This window comes from Musca domestica, unplaced genomic scaffold (assembly GCF_030504385.1).
Source record: "Musca domestica strain aabys unplaced genomic scaffold, Musca_domestica.polishedcontigs.V.1.1 69, whole genome shotgun sequence".
Lineage (NCBI taxonomy): Eukaryota > Metazoa > Arthropoda > Insecta > Diptera > Muscidae > Musca > Musca domestica.
The window spans coordinates 542433-569792 of NW_026712380.1; the positions used below are offsets into that span (position 1 = coordinate 542433).

General features: G+C 34.8%; 1 protein-coding gene across 6 annotated transcripts in view; it reads right to left on the bottom strand.

The window, feature by feature from the left end:
* LOC101899801 (peptide transporter family 1) overlaps window positions 1–27360 on the bottom strand; it is a 48563-nt gene that overhangs the window by 14310 nt on the left and 6893 nt on the right. Inside the window, exon 1 of one of the 6 annotated variants that reach the window (XM_059129789.1) lies at window positions 12478–12894. The exons of the other annotated variants lie outside the window; for them this stretch is intronic. Coding sequence (XP_058985772.1) covers window positions 12478–12498 — 21 coding nt within the window. The 5' untranslated portion in view covers window positions 12499–12894. Of the gene's footprint in view, window positions 1–12477; window positions 12895–27360 lie in introns of those variants that run through there. 6 annotated transcript variants of the gene reach the window in all.

Here is a 27360-nt window from a genome sequence, read left to right on the forward strand (position 1 = left end):
CAAGTTTTTCTTCACCCCGCAACATTATTTGTTGAGGGTATTACATACATGTCGCAATAATCGTCCGAACGTCACGAAATTTTGCATGGGGGTTAGAGTTAGAGCAGGGCTCTATCACATTATTTTCAAACCAAAATCTTCCAAAATGGATTTGGACTTAAGGTGGCTTCCAACATATTGTAGTGTTGTAGGGTGGTGTGATCAGAATTTTTTTTTTTGGTTCATTTGAACCCCCAAATATTTTTCAATCATCTACAAAAGCAAGAGTACCCTCACTTTTTTAGTTGTTGGCCCATTTCAACCCCTAAATAGTTTGCGAACATCTTTGAAAACAATATGCCTAGCCCTTCTGAGCCAAACCTATCCTAAGAAAATGTTCGTGAGGCTCAGACGATAATTGCAATCTGTATATAATAACCCCAAACTGTGTTGTAAGGTGAAAAAATATTACAAAATGTATACTATAAAAAATATGAAAGAATAAAAAAATATGTCAGAAAATACTACAAAAACAAAAAAAAAAAATATTAACAATATTATTGGCATCTTTTTATGCGATTTTATACTTTTATGCCAAGATGGCATTCTGAATTTACAAAATTTGTCAAAATCGGTTCAGCCATTGTTGAGATATAAGCATCCTAGCTAACATCTCCTTCCTTCGTATATACACATTGTATATAATTCGCTATATATATCCGATATATTTACTATCGACATCTACGTAACGGTCAGGATTGACCTGTTTGTCTATTTGTGATTTCGCCGGGACTAAAAATATTCTTGGTTGATTAATATATAATTGCGACCTATAGACCAACTGCAAAATCTGTCAATTTTTCACTTTTTGGTCATTTTCAACCCCTAAGTATTATGCGATCATCTCCAAAGTAAAAAGGATTCTATTCTGGCCACAATCCCACCTCCATTTTAAATTTTGTAATCGGGATATAACTGCGACCTCTAGAGTGATTACAAATTAACATGGACAGACGGACAGATGGACGTACATAGGTTTCATAGGTTTCATGTCCAATTACATATAAGGAGGCTCAAAAAATTCTTTAAAAATCCACGTTTTCTAACCTTTATGGAAAACCAAAAAAAAAAAAAAAAAAAAAAAAAAAAAATGCATTGACAATTTTCCATATCAAGTCATGTATTTTAACCAAATTTATGGACATTTTCGGATTAGTGTCCAAGTGTAGGTTATCTGAAGGTAAAATTGTCAATCAAAAAAATTTATAGTCTGAATACGTGCTAAGACTACTGTTTCCCATCTCTCAATATCATTCAATTTGATCTTTCTAAAAATTACACAACATATCCTGAGATTACTATGAGATTACCAAAATAAATATTATCATATATAATTAGTTCAAAATAGGTGTGTCTGAAACAATAATATTTATATTTGCACATTAACATATTTATAGTATTCAAATTTTCCAAATTATGTGTTTGAATATTTATCAAAATGTGTCTGTCTGTGACGATGACAAAACATAAATAACAAAAAATGCAAAACTAGTCAAGGTCAAAAAACTTGAATTTGGCTTTAAGCGATTTACACTCTTATCATTTATAGAATATCGAACGAATTCCCCCACAATATTAGCCAGCATTTTGCATTCAATTTCTGTCATTTCATTAAAAAAATAATATTGCAAACAGTATTTATCAATTAATCGCATACTTGTCTAAAAATGTATATATGCGACAGTAAGGTTTACGTTTGGAATTTTGTGTTTTGAATACAAAAATAGGTGACAAATTCATAGCCAGAAAAAAAAAAAAACAACTTCAATTGATTAGCTTGAATGTCATGAACAATTAACACATGTTGTGACGTCTAATGGTATTAGAATTAATTTCGAATGCATTATGGAGTACACGTAAATGTTAGTTGATTATGAACTTCAGTTTTGGGTACTTTGCAAAAGCATTTTGGGCATGGTATTGAACTTCAAAAAATGTTTGTAAACAGAAAAAACGGCACACAATGCATTCCTTAATTAAAGAGAATCGATTGACAAACGTTAATGGGATTAGCATGATTTACCTCAATGTCATCTTTAATTGAATATTTGAATGAATGATTAATTAGTCGTGTGATTGATAAAGGCATTTGTGTTGTGTGTGTGTGGGTGATCGTGCTGTAGGCCATTTTTGGATGAATATATTTTTTTTTTATTCATATACATAGCTTTATGCTTAAGTAGTATAGTAAAAATGGTAAATAAATATTTTTTATTCTCAAATAATTTATTTTGTCACCTGTTGTCGCATATGTTCTCATCAATACACTATTGCCCAAATGTGGGTTATAACTTGGTCAGGGACAATTTCCTAAATAATTAGGTGTCAAAATCAAGTTGGTCATGCTGTGAATTATATGAAATGTGTTCTGTATCCATTATTCGGATTTTAATGTAAATAGTGTGTATTTATACCCTACAACACCATGTGTTGGGGGTATTATAAGTTTGATTGGCCAAACACCTCGAAATATTGGTTTCCCACATAAGGAAGTATATATGGAACTTCCAATCTCGCCGAGCTGAGTCGATCTAGCTATGTATGTCCGTCCGTGCGTCTGTTCATGTTAATTTGTAATCACTCTGGTCGCAATTATGGCCCGATCATCAATAAATTTAGAGAGGAGGTGGGGCTAGGGCCGGAATAGAAGCCTATTGCTTTTGCAGATGATCGCATAATATTTAGGGGTTCAAATGAAACAAAAAAAAGAAAAAAATTCCTGATCACACAATTAAAGCCAATCGACACGCCTGAAGCCAATCGACTTAAGGCCCGGGAAGAAATCTAGCATTTTGGATGACCATTGGATTATATTAAGCTGTAAAATGGGCCACAACAACTAACAGCACGACGGAGTCCGTAAATATTGGTCAAATGTCCCTGGTCAAAATGCTAGTGGTAATATCTGGGCAGTGCTCCGTGACATGATTGCAAAAGCTAAATCTTCCAAAATGGATTTGGATATAAAGGGGCTTTTAACATATTGTAGTGTTGTAGAGTATCATGGTCAGTCCCGCAGGACTATCCTTTGCTTACTTGTTTTCGAATGCATTGAGTTATTCGGAAGCAGACCATCTGTGAAACTACGTTTTTGCGTCATTGGAAGCATCGAACTGACTTTGGGGCAATAAATCGGAGTCTGTTGACTCCCACCCTCTTTCATTTTACACATATGCGATAAAGACCGAGGAATTTATTTTTCATTCGACATTCCAAAATATCAATATTATCGGGACAACCGGTTAATAAACAAAATCACAATAAGTTGAAAGATCTCAGATAAAAAATTGCTTTTCGACAAAAAATCTCTCTAAGACCCCATAAAGTATACAGATTTTTGATCAACATAGAATTAAAGTAAGAATTAGCTATGTCTGTCGACATTAACATTCAGGTCATATTATTTGACTTGAAATTTGGGATACAAGTTTGTGTTTGGTATTGAAAATGCACAACATCTGGTTTAAGTGTAACAGTATCTCCTAACTATCGGTATTTTGGCCACAATTCTATCTGTCAAAATTTTTCAAAAATGCACTGGGGCTCATATTGGGTAAATCTGGAGTTTTCACATTTCTAGAAAATTTAAGCCAAGGCTATAGATGTGCGGAGCAGACCAAGTGATACACTACAACACTATAATATGTTGGAAGCCCCCTTATTTCAAAATTCATTTTGGAAAATTACGCTATTGAGCTCTGCAAAGTTTTTGACCAGTGGCATTTGTTTCAAGCCTGATGGTGTGATTTCTTTATATTTGGCAGGAAAACCACAAGTGGCTACCGTTAGAGCACTCCAGAATTTAAATGTGAATAAATCATTTGTGTCTCGTACCATCCGAACCGATCTCGATAAAATTTATCAAAGGTATTTCTGAGCTGTGTTTGATATATTTCCCCAAATATTGTTGTTGCAGAGTGCATATTATGTCTGCGGAGGACTAAAATAAAAATATATATTGGAGCTATAGCTATATCTGAAGCGATTTCGATAAAATGTGGCATACTTATTTTCAGGCCTAATTTGGATACATGTGCAAAATTCCATACTATTCGGGCTGATATTACACGTTTGGTGCACAATAAAAGGCAAATCGGACGAAGGTATATATGGGAGCTATATCTAAATTTTTACCGATTTCCTCCAATTTCACTAGGGTTCGTCCTTGGGCCAAACAAATGATTTGCGCAAAATTTCATCTGGATCGGGTAATAAATGCGAACTGTACTTTCTTCACAAAAATACATGGACAGACGGACGGACGGACATGCATAAATCGACTCAGAATGTGATTCTATGCAGATCATCAAAATGAACTATGGGTCTATCTCGTTTCCTTTTGCCTGTTACAAACAAATGCACAATGACATAATATCCTGACCACCTTGTAATGTAGGGTATAAAAATGTAAAAATTATGGCGTTTGACTTTGTTGCAGTTTTTTTATCTCACCCTGTATGTGATGTAGGGTGTAAAGAGTGGAGAGTAAATTGGGTGTAAATTTTTCACTATTCCTCGACATCCACTCGAACAATGCTAAAACATATACAGGGGGCTATACAAAATTCGCCCTCATTTATGTAACCATTTTCAATACCAAAAAGCGAAGGATTTCAAGCTCATTTGGACGCAATCTTATCCATATACTCAAATCCGTTTGCAGTTAGAGTTATTTTCACACATAATTTAATGGAGTTACAATTTCCGCTGCCGGAGAATGTTTAGCATTTAACTATTTCGAATTAAACTCGTATGGAATACTCTGTGAATAACAAATATCAGGCCCATGTTTTTTTAAGGTTTTCAGAAATCACTTTTTCACAATTCCTACAAGTTTGAAATATAATGTGTCCTTGAAATATTTGAAATTACACTTTCCCACAATAGCCGAATTTACTCACCCAAAAGCAACTCCATCACATTCCATAACAACCATATATCTGCTACAAAAACCAAAATTACATAAGTATGATAGTAATGGATACCGGATGTAGTAGATCATTGATCTTCAAAAATAGGATGTACCTTTAGGTTATGAAATAATGGTCATATTAAAGACAATTTAGAGCAAACTCTTCACGTGGCATACGACGACAGGAAAGCTAATTAATAATGACTCTTTTCCGACAAGAAATTTTAAAAAATAAATGATGTTTCTTCCATTTTGTCATTATAACTGACCTTAGCTAATTATTTTGCTGTTTGTAAATGATTTAAATATGAGTGGTTGGAATTTGTAGGTGTTATCACGGAAAATACCATTAAGGGAGGCCATCATTAAATATTAGTCATCATTTGGAAATTATGATTTGAAGTTGGCGGGATCGACACCAACACCGCTTCCACAAATCATCCATTCTGTCCCTCCTCTCTCCCAAAAAAAGAAATGCGCAAAACGAGTAAACCGGCATATCTGTTTCGGCTGATATGTCTCTCTCTCTCTTTGTAAAGTGGGTCATTTACACTTTCATTGTAAAATTCAAGCACTTAATGACTGACAGACAGACCGTCATGCTGAACTGAACAAGAGGTTTATCGAATGTTTGTTATTAAGCTTTTTGCTAAAGTTAAAAAAAATAGCTACATTCAATGGTATTTCTGTTCGTGTGTCTGCCTGTCGGTGTGTTAATGGTACAGGTGATGGTTTTATGTTGGTATTTGTTTGTGGGTTTATTTGTTGCTGTTGGTTTTTATTTTAATAATAGTGTGTAGTTTACCTCAGGTAAAATTAAAAAAAAAATTAAAATAATTTTTGCATAAAAAATTGTTGTATACATTTTGTAAAACACGAGATATTGCATAAGGTGAAATTAACTGTTATTCGGTGATGTGATACCCTACGTTTGTATAATTAACCTCGACCATCAATTTGTAACACATCAAGTTTTATGAAATATAGAACGATATATTTCTATGTAATGGATGGAGAAAAGTCATCTACTAAGTCATCTCTAACAAGGTAATGGAGTTTCAGTCGTGAGCGTATTCCTAATAAGGTTTTGAACCAGATTTTAAAAAAAATAAAAATTGCATCAAAAAATCCTCCTCTATAAAATATATAAGCATATTTTTAATTTAGACATTATATTCAGATTTGTGTATTCATTTTTGGAAGTACTAGAGGAGTTGGAAATGGGAAAAATGCATAAACCCACCTTACTCTCCAATTTATAGGGTGAGACTGCAACCAAATTCCAAAAAGTGCAAGAACTTACACCGCAACAGAGAGAGAATAGACTTTTTGAGTCTGAGCTAAAGAGTTGCTTCGTTTGGCCGAAAGTGGTGAACTGCCGCATTTGGTTTTCTCCGATGAGAAAACATTCGTTGTCCAGCAGTTTGTAAACAATCAAAATGATCGTGTTTATTTGCCAAAGAGGTCAGCTGAAAATGTGCACCTTTAGTTGGCCACCAGAACTCAAACGTCGGTCATGGTGATGGTGTGGGCCGCCATAACAGCCGATAGTCGCTGCCCGCTCGTATTAATCGACCTTGGCATCAGAATAAATGCCGAATATAATAGCCTTGGACGCCAACAGGACTCAGCACCATCGCATTCAGCCCGCGCCACCCAAGAATGGTTGAAAATGAGGTTCCTCGCTTCATTTCCAGCGCACAATGGCCCCTAAAATCTCCTGATACCAATCCGTTGGACTATTGTGTCTGGAGTATTTTGGAAAGCAAGGTTGGCACTAAAAAATACCAAAGTGTCGATCACCTCAAGCAACAGCTTCGCCAGGAATGGGCCAAAATACTGCAGATCAACATTCGGGCAGCATGTGACGGTTTCATTGGCCGGTTGAAGGCCATAATTCGTGCCAAAGGTACCAATTCGAACAAATCCAAATTCATTCTAGAATTTTATGTTACTTCCGATTTTTTTGTTTTCATTCAATAAAATTTCTCACCCGGTATAAGGTAAATAGTTTTGTATAAAAAAATACATTTTCTGGGGGAGGTACCAGAAGGAGTGGACCGATAGTGCCCATTTCTGAACTCGATCTTAGTTTGATAATAATATAACCATGTGCCATGTTTGGATCAAATCGGTTACTCTCCTCGAGAGTTATCGTACGGACGCCAGACGGACGGACACCAACAGATTGGCTCCAAATGTCCTAGGGTCTAAATAAGTTATTTCGATAAGACACGTTTTGGCCGTAACAAATGATATATAACCTCTGTAGCCATATGACTAAGGGTTTAATGAAGGAATATAGGTGCATTTTTGAATTTTTATACAAAGGTCACTGTGGGTTAGATAAAGGGGAGTTTATGGGAATGAGTGCTTGAAGAGTACGAAAAGTACTTAATTCGCTATGCATGAGAGGAGGAAAAGTACTAAATGGTGCTAAATTTGGTGTACAGTGTAGGATAAAAGCTAGAATTGTTCCTTTGGAGACCTAAAATTTGACTAAAAATATAAAAATTTAAATGTTGAGATCTAACGAACTCAAGGACTTACAGATTTTTTACATGCTTGATCTTGCAAAGAAAAATTAGCACTGATATCTGGTGACCTTTTTTGCATCTAATTGTTTATGTAGTTTTAATACTTTTTGTGTAATCACCTTTTGAATTCCGGAAGTCAAATTTCAGTCGTTTTCCCCAAAACGAAATTTTTTGAGATGTGACACAATTTGTCCAAAAAAATAGATGATGTGCATTTAAGTTTTCCTTCAATTTCCCCCACCCAAGTAACGATATTTCCATATTTTGTCCCAGTTCATTTAAGGTGGCATTGGATATCACATTATCGCTCCCGTCATACAATCACTCACTATTTATTACCACTCGAACCTCTCCACTTGATATTCTGTTTGCGTTTTTCTTTTCAACTTCCACAATTCTTTTTAAGACAGAATTTCATAGATATACTACATGATTGCAATTGTGTTTGATGCCTTCTTTTCAACAAAGCGTGCCAACAGTCGGCCTTGACTTGTGCCAAAAAAAAATAATAATAAAAATAAAAACAAAGCTTGAAACAGACTCTTATTTTCGTCTATCTATACTGCAATCGATATGTTTGTTGTGTTTTGAAAAACCACTTCACTTGTGTGACGAAAACCGTAATGCATGCATGATGTGAACAAGTATGAGTGTGACGTCAGAATTCTGCTGGGTAATAATATAAAATAAAGTAGAAACAATTAGGATCAAATTCGCAGTTCTGGAGCAGAGAAAATCTTGTTATTTATAAATTGTCTACATAAGCCGGGGCTCTTTTCAGTATTAGGAATTGCGGTTTTCAATATCGAAACTTTTTTAGTTCTAGTGGTGGAAGATTCATGTATAAAATTCAATAAGCCTCTCTTTGCCCATTTTTTTGGTTGTTTTAATAAAAAAATAAATAAGAAAATATTGGAAGATTTCTCTCAATTCCCTTGCAAATTAAAAAAAAAAATAATTCAAAACCACATTCCTCTGTTTTTATGAAATTTTAGATTAATAATAATAATTGTTATTGTTAATATGTTATTTTGCGGCTGTCAGTACTTTCAGTTTAGTACTGAATACAATATTTTCCTATAATGCGGATATGATTAAGTATTATTAAAAAAATTGAAACTATTAATGTCTAAAACATATTTATCGTAATGGATGAGTAAATTCAAATGAGCTGCATTAACGTTAAGTTAAAATCTCTTCAACGATTTGGATGCTATCAAAATCAAAATTAGTACCAGGCACGCGTTTTATTTCACCGATTAAATTTGCATGTGAACTCGTTTACTTTCAAACACTAAAATATCAAAAACTAAAATAAATGAAATGAAGATTTTGAAAGATGATTATCTTTGCAGAATATATTTTTTTAAAGACCGATTTGAAATTTTATAGGAAATGTCTTATATTTATAAAATTTTCCAAAAAAAAAAAAATGTTGATAGTCAAGTATCTATAACTAAATTCTTCCATAAAAAATCGGAAGGAATTCCGTCAACTGAAACCCTTTTGAAAGTCCTTATAATCTTTAGAAAACCTTGCAATATATAGAAGGTGCATTGAGACGTCTTCCGCCAATAAATAAAGTTCTGAAAGGCCTATTTTCAATAGAAACCCCTTTGAAAGTAGTAGAACCCATCGTAATTATTTCATATGGCGTAATAACTGGTTTAAACTCCAGGGCAAAATTGGTTCAGGACATTTGGAGTCAGTCTAGGGATGTCTGTATGTACGTCTGGCTGGCTGGTGGGTACGATAACTCTCGAAAGGAGTATCCGATTTGGTCCAAATTTGATACATCGTAATATTATTATGAAACTTAGAACGAGTTTGGGGATGGGTAACATCGACAATATCCACTTCTTCTGGGACCTCCCCCACAAAAGGTTAATTCTCACTGAAAATAATTTAACTCATGTGCAAACTTTGTAAATCGTAATATTTTGATCAGTCCAAGGTCAGGTGCAAAAATTGGCACCACTCCATCAAGTATCTCCCTCCATATTTCTACCAACACAAGATCTGGTGTGAAGATGGAATATATCAGATCATTCTCTCTGATCCTCCCCACAACGGATCAAAATTTTAAATAAGTTTTTCCAGTTTCCATATTAATCTTAAGACAAGATATGTTGTGAAGATGGGATATGTCGGTCCACTTCTTCTGGTACATCCCGCATAAAGAGTCAAAATATCGAATTAGCTAAACGCTCTTAAAAATGTCAAAAAAGCATCGGATTCTTTTCAAATTTCAAACATCCAAATATTTTTTATAATGCAAGACCTAGTGTGAAGATGATACATTTCGTCCTACCTATTTTGGTACAACCCCACAAAGGTTCTTAATTTTTAGTAATTCTATCTCTCATATTTGGTTTAACTATGTATTTCTCTGAACTCGAGATTTGTTGTGAATATGGAATTTATCGGTCCACTTCTTCTGGTATCTCCCCCACAAAAGATTAACTTTTTGATTAAAAAGTCTACCTTAAAATTGGAGATTTGTTCCAACAGTTCTTGTTAGGCCTTGTTAGTACTCCAAATGCACAATTTGATCAGTTTGACAATATTGTTAATCAAAACTTTATACATTGTACCAAATTTCCCGACTTTCAAGGTTTTATATATTTTTCAAGATTTTCCTTTCTCGGGAAAAATGATAGGAAAACGTTTTACACTAGAAAGGCTTCGAAATATATAATTTTGAGGTTTATCGGGGAGAATATTAGCAAAACCATTGCACAATGGACCGGCACCAATTTCTCTGTTCATAACTATTTTCACGCCTCCATATGTAACCCTAGTAACCAACAGTGACCACAATATCAAATTTCAGAAATTCAGTTCTATTCCTTCACCGAATACCAAATTTATTAAGATTTAGTACGCATATCAAAAACAATCTAAATTTCTCCATCCTAGACACCAACAGTGTTCCAAAAATAGTATTGTTTAGTACTTTTCGAACAATTTTTGTACGCATTTACAAAATTACCTCAATATCAAATTTCGGAATTCCAGGTCTATACATTCACTCAATACCAAATTTAGTTACATATAGTACTTTTCGTATAATTTTAGTACTCGTTTTCATATCTAGACAGCAACAATTATCGCAATATTACATTTCACGGTTTGAGCTATATCCCTTCACCCACTCCCAAATTTTGGAGCATTTAGTACTTTTCTCCATATCTCAACTTCACATATCAGCAATCACGTAAATGTCAAAATTCACGATTTCAGCTCTTTAATTTCCTTTGTTACCAAATTTAGTACCATTTGGTACATATCCAAACCCAGCTCCTTTTTTCAACCACAGACACCAACAGTGAAAGCCCAAATCAAATTTCAGGATTTCAGCGCTCCAATCCAATACCAAATTGGGTACTGTTTAGTACTTTTCGTGCAGTTATAGTACATATTTCAAAAATCACATATTTTTCTCAATTCCCGATACCAATAGAGGCTTCAATATCAAATTTAAGGATTCTACCTCCTTAATCCAATACCAAATTTAGTTCCATTTAGTACTCTTCGTACCAATGCTCGCATAGCTTGCATTTCCAAACAATCGCCCAATATCAAACATAGATACCACAAATAATTTAAATATCAAATTTCAGAATTTGATCTCTGTACCTTAACCCAATACAATTCAGTACTTTTCGTACAATTATAGAACACATCTCCGAAACCACCTCTTTATGTCCAGCTTACACATAAACGGCGACCCTAACACAACATTTCAAACTGCAAGCTCTATCTGTTTACCCAATACCAAATTGTACCAAATATATTACTATTTAGTACTTTTCGTACACTTGTAGTACACATTTAAAAACCGCTACTTTATCACAAACCTACGGCCAACAGGGACCCTAATACAAACTTTCAAAATCCCAGCTTCATCCGTTCATCCTAAACCAAACTGTTCCAAATTTAGTACCATTTAGTACTCATTTCCAAAATCACCTTCATATATAAAACATATTTTCAACCTTGATTCTTATTAGCTCTATTCATTGATATAATACCAAATGGTACCATTTTAGAACTGTTCGTAACCCTGAAGTTCAAATTTTCAAAAATCCTTTCTTACAACTATTCTCTATGGGTGACTTTCATTCTAAATTTCAAAATTCTAGCTCATTCCGCTTTTCCAATATTCAATTCAATTTTTAATACATTATAGTACTTTTCGTACCCCTTTAGTACGAATTTCCAAAAACCCAGCCTTATCGCACACCTACGTACCAAGACTGGACTTTCGGGCAAAATTTCAATATTTTTGCTTCAGCCATTTCGTCTGGCCGTGGAATTGTGAAAAAAAAAACAAAACCAGAAACCACTCTTTGAGTAAATGAGGAATATGGACTGAAAGAGGATACTCTCAGGTAACGGGCATCAAGTGATTTTCTATAGTCGACTCCGGAGTCGTTCAAAATATGACGCAGAACTTCGAATCTTGTCAAAACAGTATTTACACTAACTTCTGAAGAATTCTCCATTAACGATGAGTTAGTTAGTCGACGGCGGGAAGGGCAAAGGTTCTAGACGAGGGGCAAATGCTAGAGGAATTAATGCTATAGAAAACCAACTCCTTTCTATGTCGGGCAAACACTTTTCAAATCGGATTTTTTTAAATTATTTTTAAGCAGTTTAGTTTCCTTTCGCTCTATTGCAATAGTTTCCAAGCAATGAGGTTTCACTAGTGCCAAAAATGAAACTCTTCTTGAAAATTTTCCACTGTTAACTTTTCTTACTCCTTCAGGCGATTGTTCGAAAAGGTTTGTCATAATGACTTGCAAAAAATTTGTAGGTACTCATAATAAATTCAAATTTAAATTTATAAATTCCAACATAGTCAACCATGAGAATTTTTTGATCTTCTCTTCTTCCAAATATTCCTAAATCAAACACTTTTGATGGCGAGAACTCGTTATTGAGTGGAACATTTTTTGTTGCTACAGAATTTCTAATGCCACTTACCACTAAAGCCTCCTCGGACATGCTGTATGGATGTTGGCTCAGATTTTAAATAAATTTAATTTTGTTCTGTTTATTTAATTTCCATAAAAGCAAAGTTACGAAAGAAAACACAGCTAAAAGCTAATGTGGGACACGTGAAGTTTAGGAATGCCGGCTTAAAATCTAAAAATAACAATGGCTTGGATAACAAATTTCACATCAAAAACCCCGATCTATGTTTATTAACGTTTTTTTTTCGTTTCTTTTTTAACTAATTTTCTTTGTAGAAATTTTTGATTGTTATTTATTTTGGTTATTCAAATTCGAAATTATGACCATCTGAGATTTGGTTAAGCACGGAACACAGGACAGCACAACACAACACGCAAACACACACGAAGCGACGCTTCAAACGTTTAAATATCGACTGATACTTGGTTATAGACCGACATTGGCTTAATGGCTTTGAACTATGGAAATGTGATGTGGTTGTTGTTCCTACTGCCATTTTTTTAGTACTATAACTACGGCTATGCTCATCTAGGGAACAGAGAGAGAGAGTGAGAGAGAGTCACATAGACCGGAAATAAATTTACCAAAAAAAAATCAAATCACATCGAATCGAATGTGTGGAGCATACAATTGTAAAACACTAACAACAATCAGTGAATTTGTTGTAGTAAAAATTAATTTAACCATTTTTAATTGTTTTGGTAGTCTAACTTTTGTTTCTGAGGAGGAGACATCGAGCACCGTTTCAATTTGAGCTGTGCTTTTCCGATACAAAAAAAAAAAATAAACGTAAAATAACGTGGCAAACAATGCCGGGGAGCAGAAATACCCAGTAAACAATTTTTTCCGACTGCTCTGATTTTAGATTTTTTTCCGAAATTTCTGACGTTTTTTTCAGAAATTTCTGATAGAAATTGGTCCGATTTTCTAAACGTTTTTTTTTTTAGAATTTCTGCACATTTTCCTGTGTTTTTAAGCGAAAAAAACTCGAAAAATGTACAAACGGAGAGAGTAGATTGTCTATTGCTCTGGCATATTCTCTCCCACATGTAAACGGATGGTGGTGGTTTGACACATTCTCTCCCATAGTAGTTGTTGTTGTGATCATTCATTTCAAGATCTCAACAACAACAAAGCGCAAAGCAAAAATGCTATTTGTTATTGTTATTGTGAACTGTTAGATTTTCCGTTGTAAAAATGTGCGTTTTGTTGTTGTTGTAAATAAGCCTCTTTCTCTTTCGTTCCCAAAAAAATATGATGGAAAAAAATTGCAAAAACAACTACATACCGGTTTTCTGTGTGCACTGCTTTTTATTTTTAGTTCTTGTTTAGCAGTTGAAACAGAAACGTGCTACTGTATGTTATGTTCCTAATAAAAATAATATTTATAATGTAAATGTATTATAGATGTAATATTTAAACTACATTTTTACGAAACCCGAAATAAATTGTTTGTTTTTTAAATAAATATGTGTTTTTTTTTTTTCATTTTTAAGTGGTGTGACGATTTTTTCGATATTTCTTCCGAATTCTGAACGATTTCTTTCAGAAAATCTGAACTTTTTCCCGAATTCTGAGCGTTTTTTTTTCAGAAAATCTGAATTTTATTCCGAATTTTCTTTCGAATTCTGACCGATTTCTTTGAGAAAATCTGAATATTCCGCCGAATTTCCAGACGAATTCTGCCCGATTTCTTTCAGAAATTCGGAGTTGTCATCCGAATCTTTTCCGAAAATCTAATTTTTTCTCCTATTTTTTCAAGAATTTTCACCGAATTCGGACCGAATTCGTCCAGAAAATCTAATATTTTTTCAGATTTTTTTCAGAAAATCTTTCCGAATTCGGTGACCACGTCCATACAACTTTTGTACCGAAATCGGAAGGAATTCGGAATCAGAATCGGACATTTTTTCAGAGATTCTGACAGAAATCGGACCGAATTCGGCAAAAATTGTTTACTGGGTATCTATCTGAGATGCGGCAGCATTCTATGTTCAAACAATCAAAACACACAGACACACACACACACACCTCAACAAAGCAATAAATGATTCACTATAAATGAATTGCAAACAACGGAGCAACAACAACAACAACGGTAGTCTTTAACAGATGCAAAGTGATAAAAAAAAGTTGTTGAGATAAACATCGCAAGATCTAAAGTGTCAATTAACAAATAGGGAACGAGGGTCATGTCGAACCATGTGCATTTTGTTGAAATGATTAGCTTGGGAAAATTTCTGATTGGAAATATTCGATTTTTGTTTTTGCAATAATAATTATTTTAGGTGGAAAGTAATTATTCTCTGAGCTCAAAAGTAAGTTAGGAGTGAATAAATTGATTACAGAATTTTAAAACATGTTATGTCTAGACAACGTTAATGAAAGCTTCTTATATCCTCATTCATATGGGTACTGAGGGTATATATCATTTGTTATGACTAAACGCTAGGCCTCTTTGGACCAAATCCGTTTTAGGACCTTTGGATTCGATCTAGAGGTGTCCGTCCGTTCGTCCATCCGTCTGCTGATAATGATAACTCTCGAAGAGAGTATCCGATTTGATCCAAACTTGATACATGGTAATATTATTATCAAACTTAGATCGAGTTCGGAGATGGACAATATTGATCCACTTCATCTGGTACCTTCTCCTCAAAAACTATTTTTTTTTAAGAAAATAATTTACCTCATAGAAAGAAAAAGCATCAATCGATTTTGGACAAACTTTGCAAATCCCAATATTTTTGACAGTACTTGGTGGAGAATATCGGCCCATTTCATCAAGTACCTCCCCCACAAAGGGTTAATATTTGAAATAATTATACGTCTTATTAGATGTGAAATAAAAGTCCGATTGTCTTTAAATTTCCCACATCTTTATATTTTTTATCAAAACAAAAAACGGTCTAAATATGGTACATTCCATATGGTACCTCCTCCACAACGGTTCAAAAATTTTGAATAGTCATGAAGCTCGTAAAACGCGAAATGAACCTCTGATACCTTCCAATCTAGTCACACTCCAATATATCTATTGACACAAGATCTATTGTGAAGATTGAAGACGTCGGCTCATTCCTTGTGGCGCCTCCCCAACAACCGTCCAAAATTTCGAACAACCCAAACTCTCATGAAATGCGAAATACACATCCGATTCATTCTAAGCTTCTCAAATTTCAATATTTCCATCTAGTGTGAAGATGGAATTTATCGGTTCACTTCTTCCTGTATCTTCGTCACAAAGGTCAACATTTTGAAATGAACGATTCTTGTATCTCAATATTTCTCTAACAATAGATCTAATAAAAAAATTCGGTCCACCTTTCCTGGTTAAACTTATGACTTACAATTATTCTTAGAGAATTGTATAAATATGTTCGATTTTCTTTAAATTTTCACATCCCAATATTTTATATCAGTATTAAAAGAAGCGGAATACTTCGGTCCACAATATCTGGCGCGCATTTGAAGATTTTCCAAAAATTATCATATATTTCATGCAATGTAGTCGATATAGGTCAAATCTAACACCTTGTTATATTTACATCAAACTTAGGTCAGATTCGAAATGTACAATATTGGCTAACCCTTTCGGAACCTCCCCCATAAAGGGTTAAAAGCTTCAATAATCATAACGCAAGTCAAAATTATACGAAAAGTAATAATTTTAATAAATTCAATGTATTGAGCTGGAATACCAAAAAGTTTCTGTTGGTATCTGGAGTTAAGGTATGGAGGTGGTTTTAGAAACATCAACGTGAAAGATTTCCAAGATTTTTTGGTGTAAACGGTAAACATTTTCCGATTATTCTCTCCGAAAAAAAGAAAAACTTGAAAACTATATACAGGTTTATATGAAAAAACTGCAACCAACTTCAGATTTCTAAGCCACTCGTCCGACAGCTTTTAAAACTATTCCAGTGGCAGCTCATTATATTCTTTACGAGCGTACAAAAGCTATTTGGTGAGAATTTTCCAGAAAAAAAGTTATTCGTGATGGAATTCAATCTTGGTAGTGTGATTTCTTTATATCTGGCTGGAAAACCACGAGTGGCTATCGTTAGAGCACTCCAGCATTTAAATGTGAATAAATCTTTTGTGTCTGGTACCATCGCTCGTTATCGTGATACTGGTAGCGCAGCCAGTCATCAAGGAAGTGGGCGGAAGAAAACAGCAACATCAGCAGAAATGGTTCGAAAAGTAAAGAAGCACAGAGGCTGAAAAATGGTTCGTTAGCTGAACATATCGTAATATTCCATTCGGCAAATATTGAAAAATGAGCTCGGGGTAAAGCCATTGAAAATCCAAAAGCGCAAGAACTTACACTGCAACAGAAAGAAAATAGACTCAAAAGAGCTAAAGAATTGCTTCGCTCGACTGAAAGTGGTGAACTGCCGAATTGGGTTTTCTCCGATGAGAAAACATCCGTTGTCCAGCAGTTTGTAAACAAATAAAATAATCGTATTTACTTGCACAAGAGGTCAGCTGAAAATGTACATCTTCGGTTGGCCACCAGAACTCAAGCACCGGCCATGGTGATGGTTTGGGCCGCCATAACAGCCGATGGTCGCTCTCCGCTCGTATTAATCGACCGTGGCATCAGAATAAATGTCGAATATTATAGTGAAAATATTCTGGAGGGTGTATTAAAGCCTTGGGCACGCAAAAATTTTGGCCACAGACCTTGATCATTCCAACAGGACTCAGCACCATCGCACTCAGTACGCGCCACCCAAGAATGTTTACAAAATGAGGTTCCTCGCTTCATTTCCAGCGCACAATGGCCACCAAAATCTCCGGATACCAATCCGTTGGACTATTGTGTCTGGAGTATTTTGGAAAGCAAGGTTGGCACTAAAAAATACCAAAGTGTCGATCACCTCAAGCAAATGCTTCTCCGGGAATGGACCAAAATACTTCAGAGCAACATTCGGGCAGCGTGTGACGGTTTCATTGGCCGTTTGAAGACCATAATTCGTGTCAAAGGTGACCAATTCGAAGAAATCTAAACTTATTCTAAAATTTTATGTTATTTCCGACATTTTTTGCTTTCATTCAATAAAATTAAAAAAAATGTCAAAATTATGGCTTTTGACTTTGTTGCAGTTTTTTTTTATCTCACCCGGTACATCCTTAGCTAGTAAGTAAGTACCCGTTACTTCTCCAGCGAAAAGCTCGCCTTACAATATTATATTCGTTCAAACAGTTCGTCTTTAGGAAAGTACTTTTTAGTACTCAAAATGCACAATTTATTCATACATCGTACTTCCCTTCAGACTTTCAAGGATTTATATATTCTTAAAGTTTTTCCTTTTTCGCAAAGAATAATAGGAAAAGATGTATCCGTTATTATAATACAAAATGGTACCATTTTAGAAGTTTCCTACCATTTAATAAATTTTCGTAAGCTTAAAGTTCGAATTTCCAATGCTGCACTCCATCAGTGACTCTAAATCCAAATTCCAGAATTTCTCATTCTCATTCTCATTTCGTTTGTCCAATACCATGGTAGAATAAAGGAGGTAAAGTCATGCAGTCATATGTTTACAATTTTTTCAAAAATTATTCATTTTACAACATCTCATTGTCAAAATTTGTAATTATACATCAAATGTACATACACAAATCAGAGATGTGAACCTGTTTTTATGTAGTGAAATGTGACAAGGTGAATTACAAAAAATGCGGAGATGGGAATGCTTTTTATACCCTACACCACAAGGTGGTCAGGGTATTATGTCTTTGTGCATTTGTTTGTAACAAGCAGAAGGAAACGAGATAGACCCATTGTTCCTTTTGATGATCTGCATAGAATCACATTCTGAATCGATTTATGCATGTCCGTCCGTCTGTCCATGTATTTTTGTAAATAAAGTACAGGTCGCATTTATTGCCCGATCCAGTTGAAATTTTGCACAGATCTTTTGTTTGACCCAAGGACGAACCCTATTGAAATTTAGATATAGCTCTCATATATATCTTCGTTCGATTTGCTTTTTATTGTGCACCAAACGTGTAATATCAGCCCGAATAGTATGGAATTTTGCACATACACCCAAATTAGGGCTGAAAATATGTATGCCAAATTTGATCGAAATCGGTTCAGATATAGCTATAGCTCCCATATATATTGTTCATCCGATTTGTTATTATTGTCCACCGCCGCCGTAATATGCACTCTGCAACAACAATATTTGTGGAAATACATCAAATACCGCTCAGAAATACATTTGCTAAATTTTATCGAGATCGGTTCAGATTTGGATATAGCTCCCATATATAACTTCGTCCGTTCCATTGTGCACCAAACGTCTAATATATGTCCAAATGGGATGGAATTTGGCACTTACGAACGAATTGAGTCTAGAAGCTAGTATGTCAAATTTGGTGAAGATCGGTTCAGATATAGCTATAGCTTTCATATATATTATTCATCCGATTTGTTATATTTGTTACCCACAACCGTAATATGCACTCCGTAACAACGATATTCAGGGAAATATATCAAATACAGCTCAGAAATATCTTTGCCAAATTTTATCGAGATCGGTTCAGATTTGGATATAGCTCCCATATATATCTTTATCCGATTTCAAATTAATTGTGCACCAAATGGGCAATACAATTCCGAATATAAAAGATACAAATGCTTCGGCATATTTAGTCCTTTGAACTTTAAATTATAATTCTAATCATAGAGTGTATGATTAAATTCTCCCATAAAAACTTTTAATTGTTATGTGGAGCTCTACTTAATTAGCAAAGTGGTGTAGGGTATCATAAAGTCGGCCCGCCCGACTTTAAGACTTTCTTTACTGGTTTGAAATGACTTTACCTTCTTAATTTTACCATGTATAATACAAAGTATTAAATTTTTTGTACGTTTTAGTACTTTTCCTAACTTTTCAGTATGAATTTCCAAAAACTCAGCTTTATCACACGCCTACGCACCAAAACTGAACCTCGACAGAATTTTAAGATTCCGCTTCGTCTGGGCGTTGATTCTTAGTCAGTCTGTTGTTTCACTAATCTTTATAGATTTCTGGACTAGACCAAACATCCCCTTATACTGACACGTTTATTTCAATCCATAAATTATATTTCCAATCAATAAATTTAAAAAAAATCAGTTACTTTCTCGTCATCGGTTATTCTTTACTAGTGGTGAGTCACAATGCGATACCAAATGAGAACAATAAAATTTAAACCAGGAAAATTACCCGAAGGAGGGAAAGTACAAAAAACATTCATAAACACCAACAGATTTAGTTAAACCGTTTAAATTAAGTCAAGTGCAATGATTAGATATTTAGTGGGCACCCCCATCAATATGCGGAAAATCAACTGCCACCCAGAAGTGCATTAGATTATAATGTGATGTTGTCTAACTGGCTGGCTGACACTTATCTCCAAATCAGTAAAAAAAAACAGTAGTCCAGTTAAACGATAGTCAAAGTGAATGAATGACAGAGTGAATGAATGAATAATCGTGACATAAAACGAAAAACGACGATGCGATAGCGGACAAGTTGCAATTGTTGTTTTGTTACAAAACATTTTTATTCAAGTTGTGGTCCACAAAAAAGTGCGATTGCTGTGACATGACACCCATTGTTTGTAAGACGATATAAAATTAGCTTAGATGGAATTCCACGATGGCATAACGTGGGCACGTGATTTACACAATTCCAAGAAAATATTAACAAGAAATATAACAAGTGTAGGGACTAATAAAAAAATATGATGTTTTTTTATTTGTATGTGGCATGTCATGTTCCATTAAAACTGTGGCACTTTAAGGAGGTGCTTGTTATTGGACATTACGGCAATAAAACCCATAACTAATCTAATGTTCCCATATTAATTAAGACATACATGTGACACTTGGACGGTACATCAAACCAATGTTATGAAACCCGACTTTCAAAAAGTGAAGATAGTGACATTATGGATGACATGATGTTTGGTAGTGACAGCTTTCTTTTCAGCATTTCGTTACGATTTTTTTACAAGATCCCAATTACAGACCATTTGATTAAAAAAAAAACATCATCGGAAACTGGAAAAATTTAAGGGAACAAATCAGTGGACAAGTTGCAATATTTACAAAATAATCCGTAATTTTAGTACGAATTTTCAAAACCTCACACATTCTCACGACCATCCCAAATATCCGTAGTTTCGCCTCGGAGTTGGTGTGACAGTCAGTTTCTCATGCATTACAAAGCTCATTTAAATATACACAGACTAAAAAGTGCCTGCTACATCATCAGCGAATAGTCCGTCTTAAAATTATTAGGTTCGTTCCAACAGTTGGTGTTAGGCCTATTTAATACTCAAAGTACCCATTTTTTTTAGTTTGACAAAAAATAAAATCCAAACCTCATACACTGCAGACTTTCATGGTTTTACATACAGGTTGAGAAAAACTGCAACCAACTTCAGGCTGTTGTCAAGCGTACAAAAGCATTTTGGTGAGAATTTTCCATAAAAGGTTATTCGTGATGGAATTCAAGCGTGATAGTGTAATTTTTTATATTTGGCTGGAAAATCACAAGTGGCTATCGTAAAAGCGCTACAGCATTTAAATGTGAATAAATATTTTGTGTCTCGTAACATCGCTCGTTACCGTGATACTGGAAGTGTAGCCCGACGTCAAGGAAGTAGACGGAAGAAAACAGCAACATCCATAGAGATGGTTCGAAAAGTAAAGAAACGACTCGAACGAAACGCGTCATAGTGGCCGAAAAATAGCTCGTGAGCTGAACATATCCCAATATTCCATTCGGCAAATATTGAAAAATGAGGTCGGGGTAAAGCCATTTAAATTCCAAAAAGTGCAAGAACTTACACCGCAACAGAAAGAAAATAAACTTAAAAGAGCTAAAGAGTTGCTTCGTCTTTACTTACCAAAGGAGTCAACTGAAAATGTGCACCTTCGGTTGGCCACCATACCTCCAGGGCCGGCCATGATGATGGTTTGGGCCGACATAACAGCCGATGGTCGCTCTCCGCTCGTATTAATCGACAGAATAATGCCCAATATTATCACGAAAATATTCTGTAGGGTGTATTAAAGCCTTGGGCACGCAAACCTTTTGGCTGCAGACCTTGGATATTCCAACAGGACTCAGCATTACCGCACTCAGCGCCCGCCACCCAAGAATGGTTACAAAATGAGGTTCCTCGCTTCATTTCCTGCGTACAATGATCACCAAAATCTCCGGATACAAATCCGTTGGACTATTGTGTCTGGAGTATTTTGGAAAGCAAGGTTGGCACTAAAGAATACCAAAGTATCTATCACCTCAAAAAAGAGCTTTGCCAGGAATGGTCCAATATATCGCAGAGCAACATTTGGGCATCTTGTGACGGTTTCATTGGCCGTTTGAAGGCCGTAATTCGTGCCATAGGTGATCAATTTGAACAAATCTAAACTTATTCTAAAATTTGATGCTATTTCCGAAATTTTTTGCTTTCATTTAATAAAATTTAAAAATTATGCAGTTTTTTTTTGTCTCACCCTATATAGTACACGTTTACAAAACAACTTCCACATCATAACCACAGACACCAACATTGACATCCATATCAAATTTTGGGATTTCAGCTTTGTTCCTTCACCCAATTTAGTACCAGTTAGGACTTTTCGAACTATTTTAGTGCACATTTCCAAAACCACCTCCAGATACCAATTCAAGATACCCACATTGACATCCATATCAAATTTCAGGATTTCAGCTCTATTCCTTCACCCAATAGAAAATTTAGTACTTTTCGTACAAATATAGAACGCATTTCCAAACCCACCTTCAAATCTAAACCTCAGATACCAAAAGTTATCTAAATAACAAATTTCAGAATTTTATCTATATCCCTAGAACTCAGACCAAATTTAGTACCGTTTTGTACTTTTCGTACAATTTAGTACACATTTCCAAAACCGTTTCCTTACGTCTAGGTTATACATGAACAGCGACCCTCATACCAAAATTAAGATTTCAAGCACTATCTATTCGCCCAATACCAAATTGTACCAAATATAGTACTATTTAGTACTTTTTGTGCACTTATCACAAGCCTGCCACCAACAGGGACCTCAATACAAAATTTCAAAATTCCAGCTTCATCCATTCACCCTAAACTTAACTCTTCCAAATTCAATATCATTTAGTACAGTTCGCACACTTAGTACATATTTCTAAATCCACCAAACAAACTTGATTCTCATACCAAATTTCAAGTTTTTAGCTCTATGCGTTCAAATGGTATCATTTCAGAAGTTGATTAACATTTTAGAACTTTTTGTAACCTTAAACTTCGAATTTCCAAAAACCCTGCGCAACATCTATCATGCAAATTTCAATGTTCGAAACTGTACCAAATTTAGAACCATTTAGTACTTTTCGTGAACATAAGTACAAATTTAGAAAACTGCCTCCATATCCCAATCCTACACTCCTCATTGATCTGAAATTTCAGGATTCCGGCTCCATCCGTTCCTCCAAATTAACATTGTACTAAATTTGGTACCTTTTAGTACTTTTTGTATACATGAATACATACTTCCAAAACTTCCTTTTGGTCAGCCTTAAGTTCCATTCCAAATTTTCAGCTCTAGCCGTTCACATGATACAAAATGGTACCTAATGTAATACTATTTAGTACTTTTTGAATTTTCATAAACCCTTTGGTGCATCTATCATACATCCCTCATTCCAAAGGGTCAAATACAAAGCTATCATATGTAGCACCCCTTAATACTTTTCGTGCCGTTCTATTACAAATTTTCAAAAACCCTGTCTTATCTGACACCATCGCAACAAGAGGCACCCTCACCCAAAATTTAAAGATTCTACCTTCAGCCATTTCGTCCGGGCGTTGACTCTTAATTTTATTGAAAGTTTAATGACCCTCCACAAATCACAACCAAAAGAAATCAATCAAAATATCTTCGCCAGTTATTGAAATAAACTCCAGAACAAATCTCCTTAAATGTGGGTCAAGTTCTTCACTCGAAGTGACAATGCCACCCAATTTCAATAAAGAATTCATTCAACTCTGATCGCGTAACGAACGAAATCCTTTTATTGGCACACTAACCCATTTAACAAATCAATTAAATTCCAATTTCAATTGTGAATTGATGAATTTGTGGTTGTCCCCACAGCTGCTGGTGGTGGTGGTGGTAGGCATGACCCTGAAATCGTTCAAAATTATTAACATGACACATGGCGTGTTAATATGCCATTAATAAATCATTCCAATATTGATGTGTGGCGTCTTTTCTTGATCTCCATCCTTAAATTGTTCTATTCTATTGAAAAGAAAATTATTTTCAATCGCAATAACATTCTCCCAAACGCCTTGGTTATCTGGGCACGTCCAGTCGGTGGTGAATGTCCGATATTATTTTTAAGTCGATGAGGTGAATGTTTTCTAATTTTGACCGTTTTTCCGGTTTTGTAATTTTAACAACAATTAATTTGGGAATGTTATGGTGATGTCGAACATGTCATTGGCATTATTGGAATGTCTGAATCGAATGACATTTGAATTTTTTTTTTTTGAAAATGAAAGCGAATCAACAGAGATGTGATATTCATGGACCGAACTTTTGTTGAAACGATTTTTCAATCCCAAGGTAAAAGAATAAAGAATCTTCGAATCTCTGTGTACCAAATAGGTTGTATTTTCCCAATATCTGTCATATAAAACTGGAAAATAAATTTGTATTTCATTTGGATTCTGATTCTTTCATGGCACCATAAATTCCGCTATAGAAACACGTATTATAAGTTTGATAGGCCCAAAAATTATGTAACACCTTGAAATATTGGTCCCCGTCATAGGAAACTATATATGGATCTTCCCTTATCGTCAACCTGAGTCGATTTAACTGTGTATGTCCGTCCGTCCGCCTATCCATGTTAATTTGTAATCACGTTATAGGTCGCAATTATGACTCGATCCCCACGAAATTGAATAGAGGTGGGGTTAAGGTAAGAATAGAAGCCTATGGCTTTTGAAGTTGATCACAAACTATTAAGGGGTTGAACTGGACCAAAAATAGAAAAATGTTCGCAATTATAGACCAATCAACGCGAAATTAAGCATGGAGCTAGAGTTTAGGGCTGGTCAGAAGTCTACCATTTTGTTTGGTCATCGGACAATATTTAGCCGGAAAAATATACCATAAGGTTTATGTAAAAATTACGAAAATTTTCACTACTTACAATATTGAATTTTAATATTTTTCACCTTACAACAGTATGTTTTGTGAGTATTATACTCAAGTCGCCATTATCGTCCGATCCTCCGAAATTGTGCATGGGGGTAGATTTGGAGTCAGAATTAATGCCTTTGACTTTTCAGGATGTATATTTAGGGGGTTCAAATGGACCAAGCATTAAAACTTCCCTGATCTTGCAGTGGCTTTTCAGGTCACAATTAAAAACCAATCGACTCGGAATTTTGCATGAGGTTAGGGTTTAGGACAGCGCAGAGGTGTAACATTGTGAACGACCCTTGAATTATATTTAGCGTATGAAATGGACCTCAATTTTTGCTTGAAATTTTTTTGTATAACTATCAGCACGACTTTGAGTGTAAATATAAGGAAAATACTTCAGGTAAAAAATCTAAGGTAACAATTGTGCAGGACAATATGACATTATTTCAAATAATCGACTAAAATGTGTTTGGACCTATTGTAGGGTTTCACAATGTTGGCCCCGCACGACTATAACCTTTGCTTAGTTGTTTTTTATTACATTACAGAACAAATTAGCCTCATTAATTTCGCTTTCTTCATTATCATCATAGGCATGGAAAATGTTCGAAGTGAGATTTTATATATCACATGTGTTATACATCATCAGATCTAATCTTTCTCACATTTATTTGCAACCTTGAACTTGATAATGACAACTTTGTATTTGTCTTCTAATAATCTTGGAGGGTTGATCTACCAAAAATTATTTGATAATCTGGTCAGGTGTTTCACTCAAAATCATTAAACGTCACTGTATATGATTTCATGTCACAATTACAGAAGGTGGAACAAGGCTACCTCCTACCCAGCTAACAGTTTTTTTTTTCGATTTTTCAACGAATACGGTAAATAATTCTGCACAAATTTCGGATTCTGATGATTAGAGTTTTGTAATATTCGTTTTTATGAATTCGACAATATTACTGTATGGAGGGTATATTAAGTTTGTCATACCGCCTGTAACACCTCGAAAGTGGTTTTAGAGACCATACAAAGTACATGTAACGTTGAGCATCATTAAATTCTACGACGATTTAACGAAGACCGTCCCTCTGTGAAAATCCCTCTAGCCTCCGCAGTAAATGAAATAGGTTGATAAAATATTGCTGCAATGTGTGTTTCGTCTTCAGAACTTTTGGTATTGAAAATGGGCTACTACTTTTAGGTATAGCCCCCATATAAATGTACCGCCCTATATTCGGTATTTTGATGATTTTATTGACATTATTCAACGGAACTGTTTCAAATTTCGTATATAATGTTCCTAATCATTTGTTCTAAATTCTTGAAGTTTTGCATACACATCAATGTTGTGGAGGGGTGATACAAAAAATATAAGGGTGTGTTTGTGTAAATTGAGTGCTAACAGTACTAAGCGGTACCAAAAATGAGTGAGGGTCGCAGATGGGGTGTAGGATAAACGTACTTTATGATTATTGATTGCGTTATGATTATTGAAGCTTTTGACGCTTTTTGGTGGGGGTTCCGAAAAGCTTCTCCATTATTGTCCATTTCGTATCAGCTCCACACCAGTTTTTGTGTTGAAAAAATATTTGATTTTTACGAGTTTGAAAGGAATCGAATGTTTCTTTTGCTTTTTATGAGAGTTTATGTTATTCCAAATTTTTACCCGTTGTGGTTAGGTACCAGCAGAAGTTTTCCCATTCCATCTTAACACCAGATATTCTCTTAGTAGAAATATTTGAATTTTTGAAATTCGATGGGAATTGCATTCTCAATTCGCATTTTATGTCCATTTTTGTTAATCAAAATGTTGACCTTTTTTGGGTGAGTTACCAGAAGGAGTAGTCCGCTATGTCCCATATTCACACAAGATCATGTGTTGATTAAAACAATTTGAAAAAATCGGATTTTTTCATGGGAGAAATAATAATTCAAAATGTTGACCTTTTGTGTGGGTACCAAAAGGAGAAGGCCGATATCTATCATCTTCGCACCAGATCTTTTGTTGGCAGAAACATTGAGATGTGCCGAGTTTGAAATAAATCGAATGCTCATTTTCCGTTTTACGAGCTTTATGACTATTTAAAATTTAAACCCCTTTGTGGGAGTGGACTAGAAGAAGTGGATTAAAAAAATATTGGGATATGTGAAATTTAAAGACAATCGGACTATTATCTCACATTTTATAAGTGTTATAATTACTCAAAACTTTGAAAGTACAAAATTTCGAGGGTGCGCTTGATGATGTGAGCCGATATGGTCCATTGTAGTGCTGACAAAAATATTGGGATTTAAAAATATTGGGATCTAAAAATTTTTCGACACGGCACGTTTTGGGCGTATTATATACTATAAACCCCCTATAGCTATATGATATCTCCAAATATAAGAGATTTAGAGGACAACCGTAATTTAAGGTTTTCCTTGAATTAAAAAAAAAAACGTAGGAACCATCATGTTAATGTTTCTGTATAAAAGTAAGCAGTGATAATGTTAAAAATACAAATCCCATATCCAAATTTATCACCGCCACAGCACTACTATGTCTTCAGAAGGCGAGACATCGCAACTAAAGACTAGAAATCATACCTTAAAGCGAGCCTTTCAGAACCTCAAACACGCAACCAGAAAGAGACAAAATGATGCAGTGA